General features: G+C 40.8%; 2 protein-coding genes and 1 long non-coding RNA gene across 40 annotated transcripts in view; 1 reads left to right on the top strand and 2 right to left on the bottom strand.

The window, feature by feature from the left end:
* ubp1 (upstream binding protein 1) overlaps positions 1–3,950 on the bottom strand; it is an 18,462-nt gene extending 14,512 nt beyond the window's left edge. For 2 of the 6 annotated variants that reach the window (XM_028035990.1, XM_028035986.1), the window contains exon 1: positions 1,476–3,127. In XM_028035990.1, the coding sequence (XP_027891791.1) occupies positions 1,476–1,591 (116 nt within the window). In that variant the 5' untranslated portion in view covers positions 1,592–3,127. Of the gene's footprint in view, positions 1–1,475; positions 3,131–3,201 lie in introns of those variants that run through there. The other 4 variants (XM_028035987.1, XM_028035989.1, XM_028035991.1 and 1 more) reach the window with 4 other exon arrangements.
* LOC114155869 (uncharacterized) lies at positions 1,435–20,570 on the top strand. The gene is made up of 3 exons (XR_003597858.1): positions 1,435–1,445; positions 8,219–8,221; positions 20,460–20,570. It is a non-coding gene; the product is annotated as an uncharacterized LOC114155869 (long non-coding RNA).
* Positions 5,887–20,631, bottom strand: part of clasp2 (cytoplasmic linker associated protein 2) — a 60,260-nt gene continuing 45,515 nt past the window's right edge. For 21 of the 33 annotated variants that reach the window (XM_028035952.1, XM_028035951.1, XM_028035954.1 and 18 more), the window contains 15 exons: positions 20,495–20,558; positions 19,746–19,805; positions 19,477–19,479; positions 18,852–19,015; positions 17,664–17,742; positions 15,919–16,062; positions 14,417–14,560; positions 14,178–14,284; positions 13,810–13,951; positions 10,567–10,747; positions 10,298–10,491; positions 10,090–10,218; positions 9,200–9,406; positions 8,996–9,112; positions 5,887–7,357 (listed from right to left, as the gene is read on the bottom strand). In XM_028035952.1, coding sequence (XP_027891753.1) covers positions 7,280–7,357; positions 8,996–9,112; positions 9,200–9,406; positions 10,090–10,218; positions 10,298–10,491; positions 10,567–10,747; positions 13,810–13,951; positions 14,178–14,284; positions 14,417–14,560; positions 15,919–16,062; positions 17,664–17,742; positions 18,852–19,015; positions 19,477–19,479; positions 19,746–19,805; positions 20,495–20,558 — 1,813 coding nt within the window. In that variant the 3' untranslated portion in view covers positions 5,887–7,279. The remainder of the gene's footprint in view (positions 7,358–8,995; positions 9,113–9,199; positions 9,407–10,089; positions 10,219–10,297; positions 10,492–10,566; positions 10,748–13,809; positions 13,952–14,177; positions 14,285–14,416; positions 14,561–15,918; positions 16,063–17,663; positions 17,743–18,851; positions 19,016–19,476; positions 19,480–19,745; positions 19,806–20,494; positions 20,559–20,631) is intronic. The other 12 variants (XM_028035984.1, XM_028035982.1, XM_028035981.1 and 9 more) reach the window with 2 other exon arrangements.

The following is a 20,631-nucleotide window of genomic DNA, read 5'->3' on the forward strand; positions in this document are numbered from 1 at the left end:
ACAAAAACTATCCCCAAATCCTCTACCCCGCCAAATTTGCTTAAAAATATTTCTGGTTGAGAACAACAACAAAACAGAAAATACAGAGAAACTAAAGCAGTATCACCTGCATCAGAGGTCTGCACCTCTCGACAGGTACTATCCTGCAACTTAGATAAATCTCTGCTCCAACACACCTAAATCAGATGAATGGCTCATTACTGGGCCTCTGCAGAACTTGTTGTGTGCTGAAGAGGAAAATCAGCCCCTGCACTCCCTGTGCTGGAGCAGAGATGAGTCTAAACGTAGCAGGACAGTAACTCAACAACTGGAGCTGGAGATGCTACAGTGTATTAAGGCAGTTGTTTTTAAAGCTACTGTTTGCTAAACTAATGGCATTAGCAAATGCCAATAAAACATTTTATACCTGGCTAATAGTTAGAAGTAACACCAGTGACCGTTTTACTAATCGGAAAATTGGAAGAAATAGAAAGGTTTGATGAACAGCTGGAGATTGTTGACAAAATGTTCCTTTTTTTTTTTTTACATAAAACAATCAGAAAAGAAAAGTTTTTAGTTAAGAGAAGATCAACTCGGTGAACTCGACAATGTTCTGTAATTCTGGTTTGTCACATCAGTTTGTTATTAATTTCAAATCAATGCAATTTCTTAAAGTGTGTGCAAAACATCAAAAAAAGTAAATTATTTATGTAAATGAGATCATGCATCCGATATATTCATGAATTACTGTGAAAATTTAGCAGCTTAATTTTCTGCAAACTACAGAAAATTGTACATTTAGCTTCCAAAGTTTTCTAAGTCAAGTTTCTGTACTGAATATTAATGCCCGTCCAACATTTTTTGTTTATTCTCAAGAAATACTTATATTCTTATTCTGAACCATAATGGCTAAACATTACAAAAGAAACTATAACTTCTTCCTCCCTCCAAGTATTAATCATTACTCCACGGATCGATAAATAGGTAAAGTTCACAATAAGCACCTCCCTTATTTACACAAACTTGTGCACAGCATGTTCCATACCGTCACATACGGGCCCAGAAACATTTAAACAGAGTGAGGCCGCTGGCTCAGACCCAGAGAAAACCCTTTGCTTTCCACATACCATCAGAAACAAAGCTACTACCGTCTCCCCACGCACTTCCTAGTTGAAACTAAGTCTGTATATGTTGTAGCAACAAGCCCATTGTGCGTGGGGGAACAGGATCAGCTGATCCGACGTGTTTACCGCCCCCTCTTCACAACATGAAACGGGATCTTTTCCGTCTACGGTTTTGTTAATTTGTGTAATCTAATGTTTGACCTCGATCGTGGCACCCCGCAGTGACTGCTGTGCTGCAGTTCGCAAAACAAAGAGAAACCATTACACCCAATGCAACAGGGAACAACAACACCTCCCCAGCCAAACATCTTTATCGGTTCACCATCCAGACAGTGTGTGCGTGTGTGTGTTTTTGTCCTGCATGTCTCTAACCTCATGCTGTAAGCTCCAGCCCCGAGCTCCTGTCCGATGCCAGACAGGCTAGCATCGAAGTCATGCACCAGCCCCGACTCGATGGTGGCATCGTCCATCTTCAGCACCCAGGCCATGGACCCCAGCTCCTTGTCCTCGGCTTCTACCCGGAGGGCCGCCAGCTTGATTCAGGTAAAGGCTCGGCTAGCGAGCGAGAGAGAGGGCTCTGCAGCTTGTGAGAGACACCCGTCGGAGCAAAGTTCTGCTGCTAAGCCCGTTAGCTGCTCATCGGCAGGCTGGGAAGGCGAACAGGTAGTTTTGCCCGGAGACTGAATTCACCACCATAATTATGTTTGGCTTATTGAAGCTGTTTTCCCTCCAAACTAGTGGCAAACTGCCCCAGAGAAAGAATAAGTTAGAACCCCATCAGCTAGCAAACAGTCGTGACGAAAGATGCGGACTGATCGTCAGCATGCTAACGTTAGCTAGCTTTACAGAGCCATCTTTTATAAAGCCTGAGCTAACCCAGCAGTCTCGTCGTCGCTTCGTCGGGTGTTTCCCCAACAGCCTGGCGAGCGTCCGTTCAGCAGAATGCAACAAGCTGAGAAACTGTATTGCAAGAGTCCAAAAGCCGCATCCCACACAGCGTCCGCACAGCTGTTGCTACCTGGCTACCAAGCTAACTAGCATCAACTTCATTTGCTTTGAATCAGCTGCTCGGTGACCTAAACCCAGCGCTCTTCTAGCACGCTCTGTACCGTTCCGGCCAGGTCCTCTCTTCTCATAGCGGTTGGGAAATCACCGCTCGGGCTTCCCGTCTTTCAGACGTAGTCCTTTAACCATCGAAAATGTACCGTTTGATACAAAAACAGACATCAACATGGCTCCCTCGACGTTCAGACTGACTCTAGCTTCTTTGCTGGGTCGCCACCGCCAGCCTCAGGAACGATACCAGGACGAAAACCACCCAATCACAAGCCGTCTTCTGTGCCCACTGCAGACGCATTAGCCAATCAGAGGCTTCCCAGCTTCCGTCATTGTGTTTCACTAGCAATGGGAATTCCGAATATTTTCCAGAGATCCGAAAGATTTGGATCATTTTATAAACAAGAGTTGGCTGTTTGGGTGATACGGAACTATTTATCATAGTCAATCCAGGTTTTGGTATTACTTGTATGAGTGATTTTCACACACAAATGTATAAAACAATATCTCACATTTGATGTGTAATATTCACCGTCTCACACACTGCACCCACTCTCCCCATGAAAAATGATCGGTCTGTGTTTGCTTTATCTGCCATTACAACTTTTAGTTTTTCTTTCATTTTTTTTGACAAGGTGTTACGACTCGTCTTTGCATCAAAGTTCATGCTTGAAATTCACTGGGTCAGTGATTCTAACCAGTTCATAAAGTATGCACAAGTAGAATTATGATTCATCTCTGCGTCACCTATAAACATGCATCAAGATTTTTGACATCGTTTAAATGACGAAACAAATGCAACGAATCCCAAACTGTGCAAGAATCAATGTCGCATTCAAGCAGAATGTACACGTATGTTCGGAACCGTATAAAATACACACCGACTCTCAGTTCACATAAGTGAACCGATCAATTGAATCGGTTCCTTCTCGACTAACGCACACCACTGTGTGTTTAGCTCTCAAGAGAAACTGTATATTCACAAAGTAATAACTGTCAACAAAATATGAGCAGTGCAGACTCGGCTCGGTGAGCTCCGTACCGTGTGTAGCTGCTGCTGTCTCCATGTCTCTGCACCGGAGCCCGGAAGTTTTCGGTGTAGGACTGCCAGAACAACATTTGTGCGTCCCAACAGCTGCTGTCGCCCCGGTGCGATTCAGTTCTGCAGTAAATCAACGCGATTCAGCCCTCGGCACCACGAAGATCCAAACGAAACCGAAGCGCTTCATTTTCATGTCAGTAAGAGGAGAAGTGGGGGGAAACACGACGTCTCGGCCACAGACTTCTAGTGTTTATCTCTGTTTGCTTTTCTCCGCTCCGCCTGGTTAGTGATTATCAGCCGGAGCCTGACTGTGTCGCAAGTGTTGCGGGGTGTAAAGGTTTTTTTTTTTCCCAAGCAGGCTGTAGGCGCTATTTTGGACCGAGGGGCCCGACCCGCCTCACCCCTTAATTAGCGTCTCTTCTTAGGAGATCCAGCATAAGTGATTTATATCGAGACCCCAACTCCTTCAATTCAATAAACAAGTGATAATTGAACACAAATGAATCAATATTTTAATTTGTAGAAATACATAATTAATTGAAGGTGTAAAATCATATGTTAAAAGCGTCGGAAATTATTTATTAGGTAATATAAGTAAGAGCGCTAACTAACTGAGCTATAAATAAGGTGATTGGTCTGGAAATAAACCAATCAGGTGTTAGGTTCTATGCAAGGTGCCAAATAGTGACATTTAAATCGTTACATAATGGAAAATAGTACAAGAGAACATAAAAAATGAAACTGATAGGCCTTAAAGTTGTGTTAATCTAAATATTAAATGGTTTTACAAAAATGTTTCTTAAATACTTATACATCTTAACTTATTTTAAATATTTCTTAATCTATCAATTATCAAAACGTAAAAACACACTGTAAACAAGGCAACAAAGTCATTTTTTTCTTGTAGATATCTGATGCTTTTTTTGTACATAACCCTAAAATTAGGGATAAAGCAAAGTTTCTTTAACAATAAATAAACAGACTTTATAAAGTAAATGTTAAAAATGGAAAAGTAAAGCTTTTGCTGATGCAGCACATCTTTAGTAAGAAAGAATAAGAGGCTGTTTGATTCATAAAAAAAGCTGGGATATGTGGACTGCATTTCATGTCTATTTCTGTATTTTTAATAAAATAAATGCATCAAATAATTTTGATTACATTAAAAAAATCAACAAGTACATAAAGGTTTCCACCTTTATGTACTTGTTGATTTTTGTACTTGTTGATACTATCTTAGTTAATGTGTAGTTAAATTATAAACCAGTAAAGTTGTGGGTTAAGCTCATTGGTGCAGTCAGTGTCTTAGAAATGTTTTCATTTTCAAACTTTTTCACTTCTTATGCAACCACAAGCTTGAAAATATTTAACTGGAATTTTATGATGCACCAACACAAAGCTGTGCATAATTGTGGAGTGAAAGGAGTGTTATTTCCTTCTGAGGACAATTACTACACAGATTTGAAGAACATTAGTTCACCAACAGCATCATTAAAACAAAGCAACACAGGAGAAATTAGAAAATCGCTGGTTGTAATGACAAAATGTGAAAGACATAATGGGTGGGAATACTTTTGAGAGTCATAATGATTGATTTGAGGGATGCGTTCACTGACTTGGCCGTTTGGAAGCAGCTCCCTGGGAGTCCAGCAGATTTACGGGTCAGACCCGAGTCTGGTTCTCTCTTCAGCGGCTCCTAAATATACAGCCCAGAGAACGAACCAGATGCATACCTGAAATTCAGTACCACCAACTCAAATAGCCATATTGCAGGAGGATTAAATGTTATCTTTTACATGATACCTGGACAAGGCTACTTCATATTTAACGGCTGCATGTTGTCCACATTTCCTTCTGCCTTGCACAGCTTTCAGCAGGATTTGCTGCTCTCTTTGTTTTCTACTCAGGAGTAAATTAAAGCCAGGTTATTGTTCTCTACCAACTATAATCACATGAACCTCGCTGGTTATTCTGTTCACCATCAAAGTGATTCATTTGAGAAAGTCTAGGTCCATTCCTGACATAATATTGAAATCTTTAATTCAATAATATGTATTTGAGCAGTCACATAATAAATTAACAATACTATTCAAAAAGAAACTTCTCTCCTCCTTTTTGTTCTTTTCATTTCATATTTTTGCAAACTAATTGCTAATGGCTATTAAATATATAACAGTCCAACATCCAGTTTACCATTGTGTATCAAAAGCGGGAAAATGTGATTTAACTTTAATTTGATCTTTTATTAAGTTTTTTTTTTTTTAAATAAGGCTTTCCCACCTTATGATTTTTTTTCATTAAGAGATCTCTGTTGTGGACTTTGGTTGTTGGGAATAATTTTGAGAAAAAAATATTTGTATGAAAAAAAAAAACAGTTTAAAATTAAGTATCCGTCTTACATTTTACAAAACAGGCAAAGAAATAGTCATTTTTCTCATAACTGGTTTGAAAAGTGGCTTTAAATGTGAAAGAATCCAAAGGTAAAATTTGTTGTTTGCATGTATAAATGTGTTTTTAAGAGGATGTTAAGTACTGCAACGTTTGCTGTTATAAAAGTAATTTAAGACTCAGTTTAAATATTTTTTTCTTCTACTTCAACTAGTGACCCATTAAAAAACCCTGAAATTATTGAACTGAGCTGGAAAGGGGGTAAAAACGCGAACAAAATATGAAGCGTTAAACCACTGATATCTATCATCATGATCTGTACAAGTTCTTTACTTTATTTTGAGCACAGCTTTTGTAAATGCACAAAGAAAACTAGAAAGTTGTAAGACAGAGGGAAAAAAAACAATGGAGAGGAAAGAGAAGAGTGAAGAAGACAGGACGTTTTCTTCCCAGATCTGTAAATAATACATTTCTACAAATTTCTTCTCAGCAGAGAAAAACAAAACAAAAAAAACAGTGAGTCAGTAAGACTACGGCACGCGCAACAGAGAAAAGGAAATAAAACGTGGATGGGTGAAGGTGCGTGCCTGCACCCCCCCCTGGGGGGAAACTCCTCCTACCTGACACCGTTCTTGAATAATCAATCTTAATATCATATATAGATACATGTCCACTATATGATAATTAGCCAGGTCCGGTCATACTTCATGTGTAAAGCAGCATCTTCCTCAGAAGCGGGCTGATCGAACGTGAGCTTGGAAAAATGGAAAACCATCAGGGGTTCATGTGAAAGGGCCGGACATCGTTAAAATTAATTTAAAACCGCAGTCGGTTTTATTCTCGACTGCAAACCTGACCGCAATAAAATGTTATTTATCTTTAGTTTCATGCATAGCCAAACACCCCCTCCCGTGGTCTGGATTTTATCGGTACTGTGGTGTGTGTTAGTGCGCTGCGGGGGTGGGTCGTACCTCTGAGGTTTGTCAGCACCTTTCTGGAGAGAAAAAAAAAAAAAAAGTAGATTCTTGGTGTGAGAAACTATAACGTATTTTAAAAAAAAAACCCTGACACTGTAGTAAAACATCATTTCTTAAAATAATCCAAACTATGACACCGTGTACGTTAACATTCCCTGGACCTGGACCCAGTTACTGACTGTCCAAGAACGAAACAGGAAAGAGCACAGTTTGTTTATCTCAATGTTTTATGAATATTAAACCCCCGGAAAAATGAAACCATGCAGATGCATCACTCCCTACTGACGTTAAGCTGTTTCTGAGAGCGGACATTGTTGGACAGGACGGACAAGCGACATCTTCATCCTGGGGTGAGTGAGTGAGTGAGTGAGTGAGTGAGTGAGTGAGTGAGTGAGTGGTGAGAAACCCGGGTGGAACATGAGAGCGGAAGTCGGCTGCTGTTTTTATTTATTCCAGATTTAAGGGTTCAGTCCAGTCTGAGGCCAGGGTGGGCGACACTCAGTGAGAACTTCTGCACGCGCTCTCTCTTGCAGTGAAGCTGGAAACATGAGCACTCTGTGTACTTATTTTGTGTGTATACACCATGTCTTGTTGTGGATGTAAGCAGTCTGCCCCCATTGGTCTCCGTCTGTGTGGGTGTGATTTGAGGAGCAGATGTTTTTTGTTTGCTGTGGACAGTTTCAGTTCTGCAGTCACACTCTGGGACTGAGCGACTTCTATAGACCATCGCCTGAAGGTTCGCTGCCAGTGGAGCCAGACTGGGCACGTTTGATGTACAGATTCAACAGCTTCAGCTGCAAACAGAAAAAAAAAAAAAAAACAACGGTGAAAATCACCTTTTTTACTTCTTACATCTGTTAAATAATGAGCTAAACTGAAGTAAAATCTTATCACTCCAAAGTTGTTTAAGTATGACGTCTTCATGAGGTTTATGTCGGGAAGAAAGCTAAAACAGCTGCTACTAATGAGCAAGAGAGGTGGACCGATCTCTGACAGCCTCACATAAACCGGTTGTCAAGTTCTGCATTAAAGGGGCGGCATTATGTGTTTTCTAGGCACATGGTGCCATTTTATGGCACAATCAAGTAACTATGTTACCATCAGTTACTATAAAAAATTATATATATATAAATAAATCGGTGACGTGCAGTGAGGTTCATAGCTGGTGAGGCACTGACTTAATCATAATCATATTTACAAATATAGACCCCCTGCATGTTACTGTTTACATAAAGAAATTTCGCACATGCGGACAACGCTGGTGGCCAAAAGACTTTTCTTCTACATGTGATGCATAGCCGTGCTGCTGCCGTAGAATAATCCCGTTAAACAAAAATTCAGCGATTTTGAAGAAAAAATAATCAGAATTGGTTAAGCTAAATGAAATATATATACATATATATAAAATATAAAAAAAGAAAATTTACTTTGCAATTTAGCGGCTCTGTCTCTTTAAGAAGCTCCTATTCTTTCCTACACTCTGTTCTCAACACGTCATCACAACAAGGCCTCCCCTTTATGTCGTAAACAACCGTTCTTAGGAGTGTTGGGACTGAGGAGTAGTTTGTGTAATAAGCTCAGCAGATACCAGTTGTTGTTTGCTAATTGCTGCTGCCGCTAGTCTGGAGGAGCTGAGGAGACCTTTGTGGAAATAGGCGGTGCTTTGTAAGAGCAAGTGTCTAGGCTACCCTGAACGGTGGTCACCGGATAGTCGAGGATTTCTCAAACATGCATAAAAGAATCAAAGTTACATTCCAGGAATATTTTCAATTAGGAAATAACATTTTAACATCAATATGATCTAAATTTTTTTTTTTTTTACATATTACCAACCCCTCCCTGTAAAAGCTGACCAGTAATTATTTCTCTGTTTAATAAAACTATTTTATTAAAATTTTATAAAATCCATAGTTTTAGTAAAACTATGGATTTGAGGCATCTCAAATCCATATTCTTTGAGAGTTTACCTGATAAACAGCATTCCAGTCATGATCCAATGAATAATGTCTTGAAGGAATGTTCATCCTTCAAGACACTCATATTTCTACTCATATTTTGTAGAGTTCCAAACATAAACTAACATTTTATTGGGATTTTAAGTCATAGACAAACTTAAAGTACTGCTTTATGGTTAAATGCAATGAAAATAGTTTTCAGAAATCTTTTACAAAGCTAAATTATGACGTGCATTTGCAGTTCTAAGGGGCAAAGAAAACACAGATTACCAGTTAAACACTTGGAAAATGGAGTTCTGGTCAGTTGAGAGAGAAAAAAAAAGCATAATTTTCCTTCATCTTCACAATTAATCTCCACTTTATGTTGATATAAATTTTTCATTCAGGTTTCTGAAGCTTGTGGCCACAATCCGGTTTATATTCCTAAAAGCAAGGTTTTTCATGAACTGGATTTTAAAATGCCAGTGACCCGCTCACCTTGCTACTGGACAGTTGGCTGAGGTGCGGTTTGAGGTCGTCTCCGATCACTGCATGGATGGCCACCAGGCAAAACACACAGGCTTTCCTCACACTGCTTTCAGAGTTGTCGTAACCCTGTTGGACAAACACACAACTTACCCTGTGACTGTCGAAATAAATAATCATCCCAGATTACCAGTTGATGTCCCAGAGGCGAGTCACCTGTATGAGTCCTGGGACAATCTCGGGCAGCATGCTGGCCAGGCCCTCTCGGGGAACTCTCTCCATCACCTTCGTCTGCATCTTGATAGCAGCCAGGTTGATGGGGTAATCAGCGGACTGAATAATTGGACACAACACTTTGATGCACTGGTCTGGACTGATGGACAATGCCAACATGGCAGCCGTCTCCTCCGCAGCGCGGACCACCTTCAGAAAAAACAAAGAAAGAAAGCTTTGTTTACTTTAACTTGTGATGTTCTGTGAATAACATAGCTATTATCTACTTGGAAGAAGCTAATTTGTGGGTGGATTAAGGCTGAAACGATTAATTGGATGAATTGTCAACTAATTTAGTAATTGATTAATTGTTAGCTGGAGTATCCAGACTCAAAACCAGGCTACTTGCTGGAAGAACAACACACTCGTAAACAAGAGACATTTAAGACAAAAAAAATAAAATCTTTGTAAAGTTGCATAGCTTTAGCTTCAACCAGTTGAAAAAACACCATTAAGCACTTTTCACTATCCAGTTATTAATAATTATTCAAAAAATTAAACGCTGTTGTATTTACGTTAAGTCAATCAGAAAGAGATGAGATTTTCACAGGCTGATTTTAGAAGTATTTTTTTAGCTCCAGATTCATCCTTTGCTTCAAATAATCAAGAATTAACCAAAAGGAATGTTATTGCATTTTAAGCAATACAAAGATTATTTTCTTTTTTTTTAAAAAGGAATTGGATCATTGGTTTATTTGAATGTTTGAAGGTATTTCCAATATTGTATAAAAGAGTTAAAATAGTTAACAGAAAAACAGGCAGGATGTAGCAATTTTTTAAAAATCCAATTAATAAGCGTTAGCTGCAGGTAGCCCTGGTGTGGATGACAGTACCTCTTTGTGTGGATCTTTGTGAGCCTCCAAGGCCTTCATGATGGTGAGCTCTGCATAGTTCTTGAACCTCCAAGGCTGCTTACCAAGAATCTCCCTCAGCACCCTCAGAGCCAGCGTTCGGATCACGTGCTGAAGAGATTCAAGAAGAGAGGAAATTCAGCTCTGATCTTTTTCACCGAGTAGACGCAGGTCCTGTGTGTGTGTGTACCTCTCTGTCACCCATCGTCTCCAGCAGAAGCAGCAGGATGGTCTTGAAGTGCTCGTCCCACACCTGCAGGGTGTTTTCGCGGATCAGCTTGAGCAGCTCGTACAGAGCCGCCTTTCTTTCTTCTACACGCTCATTGTGATTGGACAGCTCCTTGAGGAGCTCGGCCACTCGCTCCGACTGATCGAGCCCGCTGTCTGTTTTACGGAAGCAAACAGAGTTGACGTCATTTGGTCCACGCAGCGTGCGTGTTTGCTTTGTGGTTCCAGTACCGTCGGTGAGTTGGCCCGAGTCCTCCAGGCTGATGTCTTTCCGGCTCTGTTTCAGGGGCGAGTCGTAGAAGTGATCGTGGCCGACTCGGGGGCTGGAGGTGAGGAGGGGCGTGTTGAGGAGGGAAGTCTTGTTGTCGAGAGCCATTCGACCACCGTCCATCAAGTCTGACACGTTTCCCCCCTGGTCCAAAAAAAAAAACAAAGATGGAGAAATAAAGGCTTCTTGTGTTTTGTACGTAGTGTCACAACCTGACTCAAAGGCCACAACAAAATACAGTTTGCCCAGCTCTAGCAAGGGTTGAGCAATAAATCAATAACAATGAATATCACTATACCCCTCACACCCCCACCATGGACTGTTCTCCCTGCTGCCCTCTGGAAAGAGGTTCCGCAGCATCCGGTGCAGGTCCACCAGGTTCCAAAACAGCTTTTTCCCACTTGCCATCAGACTGCTGAACTCTTAACTGGACTGCACTCAAATTCTGGTCTCCACTTTATACCTTGCATATGTACAGAGCTAAATAACTTCCATTTTACTGTCATTCCTGCACTTTATATTTTATACTCATATTTATATTCATAATTTATACTGTATTTTATTTTATTCTGGAGTAACCACACAACATTGGAACCTCAAAACATTGTCCTGAGCCGTATGCAACGAAATTTTGTTCTGTATACACCCTGTGCATGCAAAATGACAATAAAGTCAGTCTAAGTCTAATAGACACGTGATCAATACCAAAAGATAATATATTCAATGATTTTACTAAACTCTGATCCAGAACTGCACAGCATTCTGGGAAATGTAGGCAAATCAAATGCTTTAGCTGCTACACTTTTCATGCCCAGCTAAGAAATGTTTGTCAGAGGAATCGACTCTTTCACTCACTGGTTCTTTGGTTGTCAAGCAACAACCTGTTAAGTAACATATTGTTACCTAGCAACAACCTGTTAAGTAACATATTGTTACCTAGCCAGAACCTGTTGAGTAACTTGGACAGCAACAGTTTAAGGTTTCCCCACAACTGTTTAAAAATAATAAAAAAACAACAGCCTGGGACAAAAATGAGTACAACAGCTTGAGAGGAAACTGGATACAACAGGAAAGGTCCTGCCAACAGTTAGGAAGTATTTCTGATATTTAAAAAAAATAGACAATCCATTACCAATATCAAATGATACGATACAGAAATACAAATGTTGGCTGGACTGTAGCACAATTATACACAACTTTTGTTGGACTTAAATGTGGAGGGCAATGCTGACCTTCTGATGACCTTATTGTAAACTTTTATTACTTTCTTAAAAATGACAGCAGCACAAACAGGAAAGCCTTGGCTTCACAAACCAGAACTAAAAGCAAATGTTTGACATAATTTGTGCAAAATTTAATAAAGTGGAGGTGGCAGCTTGGGCTCCAGGTTGACCTGGAATTTTAAAATGTCGAGAAAATAATTTAGCAGTGTGGTATATGATAATGGAAATGGCTCAAGAGCATCAAATGCTGTATAAATAAGAGTACCATGTCACAAAATGCTCTGCATAGCTAAACCCCCCACCCCTCAAAAAACAACAACTTTACTTCTCATTAAAAAAAATTGCAAACAAATTGACTGTTGTTTTGAATCCAGAAATTTTTAAAAACCTCCGTACATCTTCAGTTTGTTAAACGACTCTTGGCGTTGCAGCTGTGCCCTTATTTATTGAGTCAAAGAAATCTGGAGTCAGTTTACAGCAATGAACAGAAACGGTCAAATGAATCACTTTCCTAGTGTTGCTACAGCGCTGCATGTCTCTAACTTGTCATAAATCTGATAAAATGAGGTAGAAAACCTTTTACAACCAGAGATGCATACAGTTTTTGCACCAGAGCTAAGTTCACATTTAAAGTTGCAGCGTAAGGTGCAGGTCTTTTATGTCTCTAGCCTGAAAATACCAGGATTTTTTTCTCGTCGACGTTGTTTTTCAGAGACTTTGTGAAGTTCGACAAGTGATCCATCAGGTGAGAAGCAGAGCAGGGCGGTCCTGTTTGTGTGTGTATGTTTACACTCAAAGCATTAAAAGGTCACTATGTATGGGCTGGTTTGACGAGTCAGGTGTGCTGATGAAATGTGGGCTGGTTAGATTTCAGATGCATGTCATGGAGAAAATGTCAGGAGGTCACACCTCTGTACTGGAGAACACTGTGTCCTTAAAAGGGGGCCGTGTTCCTGGGAAGGGCTGCGGGACGTCTCGAGTCATAAATTTACCCTCAACATGAACCCCGACAAGAGGAGTGGCTGAAAATAGCAAATTATTATTGAATTTAGGCGGCAAAGCTGGCAGAACATTACTGACATGCTAAGACTGTTTGCAGAGGATTATCTTTACAGTCACCCTTCCCATAAACAGCAACTGTACGTCCCTCAGTTCCCACGAAGAGAGAGGGATCACATGTCAGAGTCTCACACACACACAGTACATGAGTGTGTGGTAAATCTAGGAAAAGACTGTTTCATTGCTGCCTGCCTGTCAGGCCTTCAAAGAACATCAGAGTTATGATCTACTTCGATATGCTAACCCGGTAACCCCGGGTTATTTTAGCCCGACTGGCACTGAAGATGTTTATGCCACACAAACCAGCGGTCAGACCTGTCACGATAAATTGTGCTGGCTAACAAATTGGCTCTGTCATTTTTGTGATACTGTCGTTTTGAGACATTTTTCAAATAATATATTACTTGAAAATGTAAACAGTCCTCTCCAGCATCCCATCAGATTGATTTTGAAGCAAAAATTAACCCCCAGTGGGCAAAGAGAAGGCGCTTTGTTGCCCATTGCTGTTGTTTAAAACTTCTGCACCAGAATTAAAGGCATACCAAAAATATGCAAATTTAAAGGTTCTTGCCTGAACCTTTATATGTTAGAAAACTAACGACATTAAAAGTCTGTGTAATGAATCAAAATGTTGAAGTCAGGGCCCGTATATATACAGCGCTTTCAGACCTCAAATAATGCAAAGAAAACAAGTTCATATTCATTTAGAAACAACAATACTAATGTTTTAACTCAGGAAGAGTTCAGAAATCGATATTTGGTGGAATAACCAGGAGGTTTTCAATGGGCTTCAGTGTAGCGGACACTTATTTTTTCCATGGCTGTAGATGCATCTACAGCAGAAATGTCTTAACACATGTCCATTAGGCGACGCTTAGAGGCTACAAACATGCATCGGTCATCAGAGCCTGCATATCAACTCACGTCGTCTCCTTCTCGCCGTTGGACGGGTTCGTTCATGTCCTCCTGGCTCCGGACGCTGAAGTTCTGGATCGCCTCTGTGACGCCTTTCAGGGAGCTGTAGATGTCCTCAGAATTCAGGTTCTCCGGGTCGTAGTCAAATGCACTGCAAAACACAGATATGCTTGTTTTTTTTTCTTCTTTAAAAACTCACATGGTATGAATAAATATAGAGGCATTTAAAATTTTTCATGAGTAGAGCTCCAATTTTATTAGTTTAACTTTATTTTATGCTTGAGATGAATGTACAGCTGAACATTTTTCTGATCCTTTAAAAAAAAAAAGAAAAAGAAAAAAAAAAGAGCCCCACTGTGTCACAGAGGACGTGTTACCTTGGTGACGGGGTGTTTTGTGAGGGGTTGGTAGGTGAGGTGACGGGACTGGGCCAGCTGGCTGGCGACCGGGTGGTGTGGCGCGTCAAAGGGCTTCCCATTGGTGCCTGAAAACGTGACAAAAAGTACACAGAGTTGTTGCCGGTTGTTACATGATTTTGTAATGATTTACAAAGGATGTTTAAACATCTCCCTTCTTAACTCGTGTGGCCTGGCACTTTATGTTCCAGTCTACCCACCTGGGCCGTGTTGCCCGTGTTCTTCAGATGGTTCTGAAGCAGCTTGGTGGCTCCATCCTGGAAGGTTTTGGGAAGAGCTGCCAGCAGCATGGTGAACTCCGGAGTGTTGAGTTGGAACAGGGCAATCAGAACCGCCTGGGCTGCCTGTGGAGAGGCAAAATAATTCATGAAAACATTTCATTTAGTAGCAAAAAATATGTGCTTTGTCATCCTACATCTGTGATCTGATCACACAGAGAGGAGTTGACTCTTACTCTTTGCATTCAAATGATAATTTTTTGTTCTGTTTAATTTCCCCACACAAAATTGTGAAAAAGTAGCTTTATTTACTTGGCTCCCTCTACATCACGTGTCAAATACAAGGCCCGTGGGCCAAATCTGGCCTGTCGTAGCTTTTTATGTGGCCCTCTAGAGTCTAGACTACACACGAAGTGTGATTAAATATTATGTTATCAATCAAATCAATGCAGTTTTTATATGCTTACTGCCAAATTATATGAATCAGTCCCTCAAGGTTCTTGAGAATAATCGTGGAAATTCCCACAAAATGGACAAATTCCCACGCCTTTTTGCGCTAATAATTGGGAGTTTATAGCAGATTTTTTCCAAAAATTGTCAAAAACGTTCTTATACTTGTACTGCCTCGGCCTAAATTGATGTCAGATTATCAATACAGCGAATCATAAAAAGTCACATATACCGTCATAAATAAGGGAAAATATATATTAAATATATAATTAATATTTCCATATTAGTACCACAAATACTTTGATTTTTATTGCAGAAAAATCATAAAAAGAATCACTAAATCCTGGAGGGACTGAAAAGATGTTTAATAATATAATTTAACTTGAAGAATTCCTTGATATTTTCACCGTGTATTTTATCAATACATTCGGGCAGAACCGGCCCGTTAAGAGCATTTATGATCTTGATTTGGCCCAAAACAAAAATGAATTAGACACCTCTGATCTACATGAACATGTTGCAAAAAGACTGGAAATTAACTGAACTAATTTCAGTCCACATTTTTAAAACCAGAAAGAGCAACAGAGATGACTTTCTTAAACTGACTGTTTTTAAATATTTTTATGGCACTTTAATTGTGTAAATTATTGTAACTGTGGTGTAATCTTTGATGCTTTTTGGTCAGGACTCTGATGAAAAGGAGGTTTTTAATCTCAATGGGACTTTCCTAGAAAAATAAAATCAAAAATATTGGGGCGGGCAGAAGATCCTGCCAAAGAAATATTCATACCTCAAGTTACAAACTTTAGTGCATCTTACTGGGATTTTGTGTGAAGAATCTACAGTTGCAATACGTCCTACTGGACAGCTGCTGCTACAACACACACCTGCAGGCCAGCAAAAAACTAAAACTTCTCTGGCAGAGAAAAACAAAAAGCTGTACTTCCAGACTTATGATAAACTAATCGGGTTCTCAGTCTCATTAATTCTGCAGCACTCAAGCTTAGAGTCACGATGGGGGTGAGAGCCGGTACCTTTCTGACATCGGAGCTCTTGGGTTCAATTGTCCAGGTGATGATGCGAGAAACCGCGAGTCGAGTCTCACTGGAGTTCACGAAGTCGGGGGCCTCCATCTGCAGCGTCAGCGTCTCAATGTACTTCAGGATGGCCACTTTCACCTGCACCACAAACACACGTTTACACAGATCACCAACGTGGGATGGCTAAAGCTGACCTGAATACACATGGTAGAAACGATACAAACACACATGGAAACAAGCACCAACGTTCACAGTAAGAGTGTAAAACCAGAGCGGGTCCTTTACAGATCTGGAAAATCAAACGTCTTGATGAATCGGTGAGAAGATCGTCAAACTAAACAGCATCAATGTTCATGCTTTGCGACAAATGGCAAAATAAAGGAAATAATAAATGCCAACATTCACCGCAGACTCCACAAGTGAATCCTGCCCTCATCTCACGCCTTTCTACATCTGCATCTCAAGGAGAGAACTTCCTCCAAATCACTTAGCAGCACCGTGCGCGCCATATAATTGCTCCCCCCGGAGCGCACTGACCTGGGAGGACTGGCTCCAGGCTGCGGCCTGCTCGTCTAGAGAGCAGGCGTGGCGCCGCGCTCTGGGGGGAAACAATTTTACCCCGGACCCTCCCCTGCCTCGCCCGCAACACGAGCTCCGAACAGGCTTCAGAGAGAGAGAGGAGAAGCACCGCGTCAATCAACGGGGAGACAGAGGGACGAGGACAGGGGAGGGCAGAGGGAGGTGAGAGATGGAGAGGAGCGTGGCGGGGGGAGGAGGAGGGAGAAATCTAGAGAAGCAGGAGAGGAAGAGGAGGAGGCTTGGGCTGCTTTAAAATTTAGCTATTACTAAGAAAAACCCAAACTGCTCGAATCACAGAAAACTAGGCTGTTTCTAAATCTACTGATGGATGGATGGATGGATGAATGGAAGGATTAACCCAGTGATGGAGGATGGATGGATGATTTAACCAACAGATGGATGGATGGATGGATGGATGGATGGATGGATGGATGGATGGATTAACCCACTGATGGATGGATGATCCAACAGAAGGATGGATAGATTGATGGATGGATGGATCAAACAACGGACGGACAGATTTAAGTTAGTGAATGATGTAGCTGTCTGGAAACACAAATATATTCTTTCCATTCTGAATTAACTTTCAAACTTAAATTAATTCTTCTTTCCCAGACAAAACCAAACGTGTCCAAGCTTCTTACTGTTTTATATGTTGGATAATTTTTAGTTCATTCTGTCTCACAGCTGAATTAATAACCATTCCTGCTTCAGTTAAATGCCAACATGTTTTCTAAGTTTTAAGAGAGAAGAGAATTACTTTGGAGTGACATGATTTGCAGCACATCGAGTAAATTGTTCTATTGGTTACATCATTTTATGCCCAAGCCTGGAGTCCAGGAAATGAAGCAGATCAGACAGGAAGAGGTGGAAACAAGGGTAAAAGTAACAAAGGAGAGAACATGGCTGGAGCAGGTAGATGGATGGGTGACGTGGGGGTGGGGGTCAGGGACTCGGAGGTCAAACTTGATGGCGTTAGAAGGCGGCGACGTCCAATCACAGCCCAGGATTCAGGGTTTTGGGACGCACAGCCAGAGTGATGGGCAGGTACTGATTTCTGTTAATCCAAGCAGTGACCATGGCCGTTCTTTTGCAGCATCATGTGCATGCTTCCCGTCCACTCAAGCACTCAAACACACGGCATCATAAACAGTCAGTACCTTCAGGCTGGGCGTCTGCGTCTGGTCCACAGTGAACCTCATGAGAATTGTGAACTGAAGGTCGTTTGGAAAAGACTCTCTGGAAGAGGAAAAACAAAGAGCCAAACTTTAATCCACAGAGAAAATAAGCAACCATTTTATCACAGCCACAAATAATATCGCAAGGAGTATTAGCTTAAATGAGAATTATATGCAGGTAATTAAAACTAAGAGAAATTTAACTGTCAATTACGGTTGGTGAACAAAAACGATGAAATAAAAAGAATCATATGGCAAAGTTCTGATTATTCATAGAGCTGGGAGACAGGGCTTAATAACAGCATCTCTAATGTTTTTCATACCAGATCTGATTTCTAAATTTAATTGATTTTTGTTCGGCTCAAAATTTCAAATGACAGAAAATATCTTCAACAAGTGGCTTTTCCTCCAATCAGCCCTCCAGAGAGTTGTATGATGGAGTATCAGGCCCACGATACTAGAATTTGTTTAATTCCAAGAATATAGTCAAAATATTAGCAGAAAACAGGCACAGTTTTACTGGAAGAAACCTATTAAAATTATGAGAAAGGAAGTTGTTTTAATGAGAAAAAAAATCAGCTCTTTAAAACATGCACAATTGTTTGCATGATTGTTTCAAATTTCTGCTGCTCATAATTTGATACTGATGAAGTACTTCTATTAAGTATTACTTGTAAAAGTAAAACTTCACAAGATGCTCAGCATTCCTCATTTACATTTTGTGTTATTTTGGAGTTCTCATAAGATTGTAACAAAAAATGTAGCCTGGCCCTAATATTCCATCATAGAGTTGATCTGAATTCAAAGTCCAAATAAATAGAAGAAAAACTAAGACTCTTAAATGTGGAAACTCATGGAATCAATTACAAATGTGAAATCTTCGAAAATCCCAAATTTTATTAATCCATAGCATTGATTTATTGCCCAGCCCTAATTATTCATAAAACATTTTTTACATTCTTTGGTCTTTTTCTGATGTTTTTCACAATATCTTTGTGTACTTTTCAATTTAAAGTAACCTGCAAGGTGGTGATGTTATGATTATAATCCATGATTTAGTACTGAAAGTGCATGAGGTAAAATGTCTCTGTAAAAAAAAGCAAACACATCCAAATCTTTGTGTGATCTTGTCCTGAAATGCCAGCCTGTGAGTGAGATGTCGGCGCTCACCGTGTGACGTCCAGAGCTTTCTGGACTTTGGCCTGGACAGAACCCAGCAGGTCGGCTCCCATCTTCTTCAGCAGCTGTGTAAGCAGGACGAACAACCAGTCCAGGAGGTCGTCCTTATGGACCAGGATGAAGTCCACCAGGGTCTCCAGGAACATGCTGAACACCTAGACACACACACACACACACCACCCCGATAATGCCTTATTGTTAAGGTTGATCCAGCCGCACTACGGAGTTCTTCCTCAGACACACACGGATGCATGCACACAGGTTACCCTGAGCTGGGATGATGTAAGAAAAGAATTAGTTCCCATTATGGAGTTAGTAGGCATTTAGTGTGGCAGCAGACCATTTTAAGCCCAATCACCGATTCAACAAAATCACCCAAAACGACAAAATAACAGATATAATCAGCCTTTTACTGGACAAATTAAAAGTCAGTCAGGTTACGGGGTAACCAGTGGTAACCATCCTTATGAGCAAGTAGTTGATTTCAGCAGGACAGCGAATGGTCAGGCAGGTTAGTGGATGTTAACGACCTCGATTACCGATTAACCAATCAGATTAATGAAGCAGATTTTCATTCAGTTAGATAAAAACAGTAACACCGATTGGCCAAACTTACTCTCTACAGAGAGTTCCAGGGTGGGGGTGGCATAAGGGAGACAGAAACACACATCTGTTAGCATCCTAACCAAACTTTTACTCAGCTTGTCAAACTAAGATCCATCTTTAAAGATTTCAAAATCTTCAAAGTGTTTTTAAATCGAACGAAATGCTGTGTGCACTTTAGCAAACAAAAAGAAACAAAATATATGAAATGACAGGTAGAAAAATTAAATGTAGGAGCAGAGAGATGAAGGGAGGAGAGGCGTCCATGATGAGATGCGGTACCTTGAAGGAAGCTGAGCTTATACCGGATTCTGCCGAGCCGTACACCCTGCCGGAGTCTCGCTGAAATTCATCAAATCGTCACACGTCAAACGAGTGAGAAGGAAGAAAAGCTCGCGCGCCTCACACTGGGTGTGTGAGGCAACGGAGGAGTCATAGCGCCGAAAGAAAGGTGGCAGTGTTAGAAGGGGCGAACCACAGCTGATTAGTCAGAGACGAAGAGCTGGCAGCCCAAACATTGGGGTGTGTGTGTCCATGTGATTTAAAAAAAAATGTTTTATTCATTTTTATGCAGTCAGGGTTGTTGGGAAGGGAAACGAGAGCAAAAAAAGTGAGTGGAAGTGAATCCAAAGAGCGCAGTCAGCTGGTTGACTGCTGAACGGTGACAGAGCAATCCCACAGGACGGCGGAGAGTTTCAGGTCACACGCAAAAAAAAACAGGCAGGGCATGCCGTTAGCATGTTGCACTCTGCATGCCAATGTTCATGTTGGGAGGAGTGTATCCACATGTTTTTCTCCTGTTTATCCCATTTGTTGTCCCAAATCAGTTGAAACAGGTGTGCAGAAGGACTGCTGAAGTGAGTGTGTGCGCACTGAAAGACGGTAACACTGCTTGGGATTTGGCAGAATCCGGTACAGTGTGGGATGGTGGGATAAACAAAGTTAACGGAAACCAAAATGAAAGTGGATGAATAATGAGATTTGTGAGGTGATAAGTGTGTGTGTGTATGGGTGTATGCATGCATTCATACCTTACTGTGAGGGTCTGCAAACATCCTGGTGAAGATTTCACACAACCTCTTCAACTCCACCCGACTGAGGGGGAGACAAAAGATTCAGATGAAAACCCTCCATGAGTTTATCTTTAAAAACAAAACGACAACAAAAA

This window comes from Xiphophorus couchianus, chromosome 13, assembly GCF_001444195.1.
Source record: "Xiphophorus couchianus chromosome 13, X_couchianus-1.0, whole genome shotgun sequence".
Classification (NCBI taxonomy): Eukaryota; Metazoa; Chordata; class Actinopteri; order Cyprinodontiformes; family Poeciliidae; genus Xiphophorus; species Xiphophorus couchianus.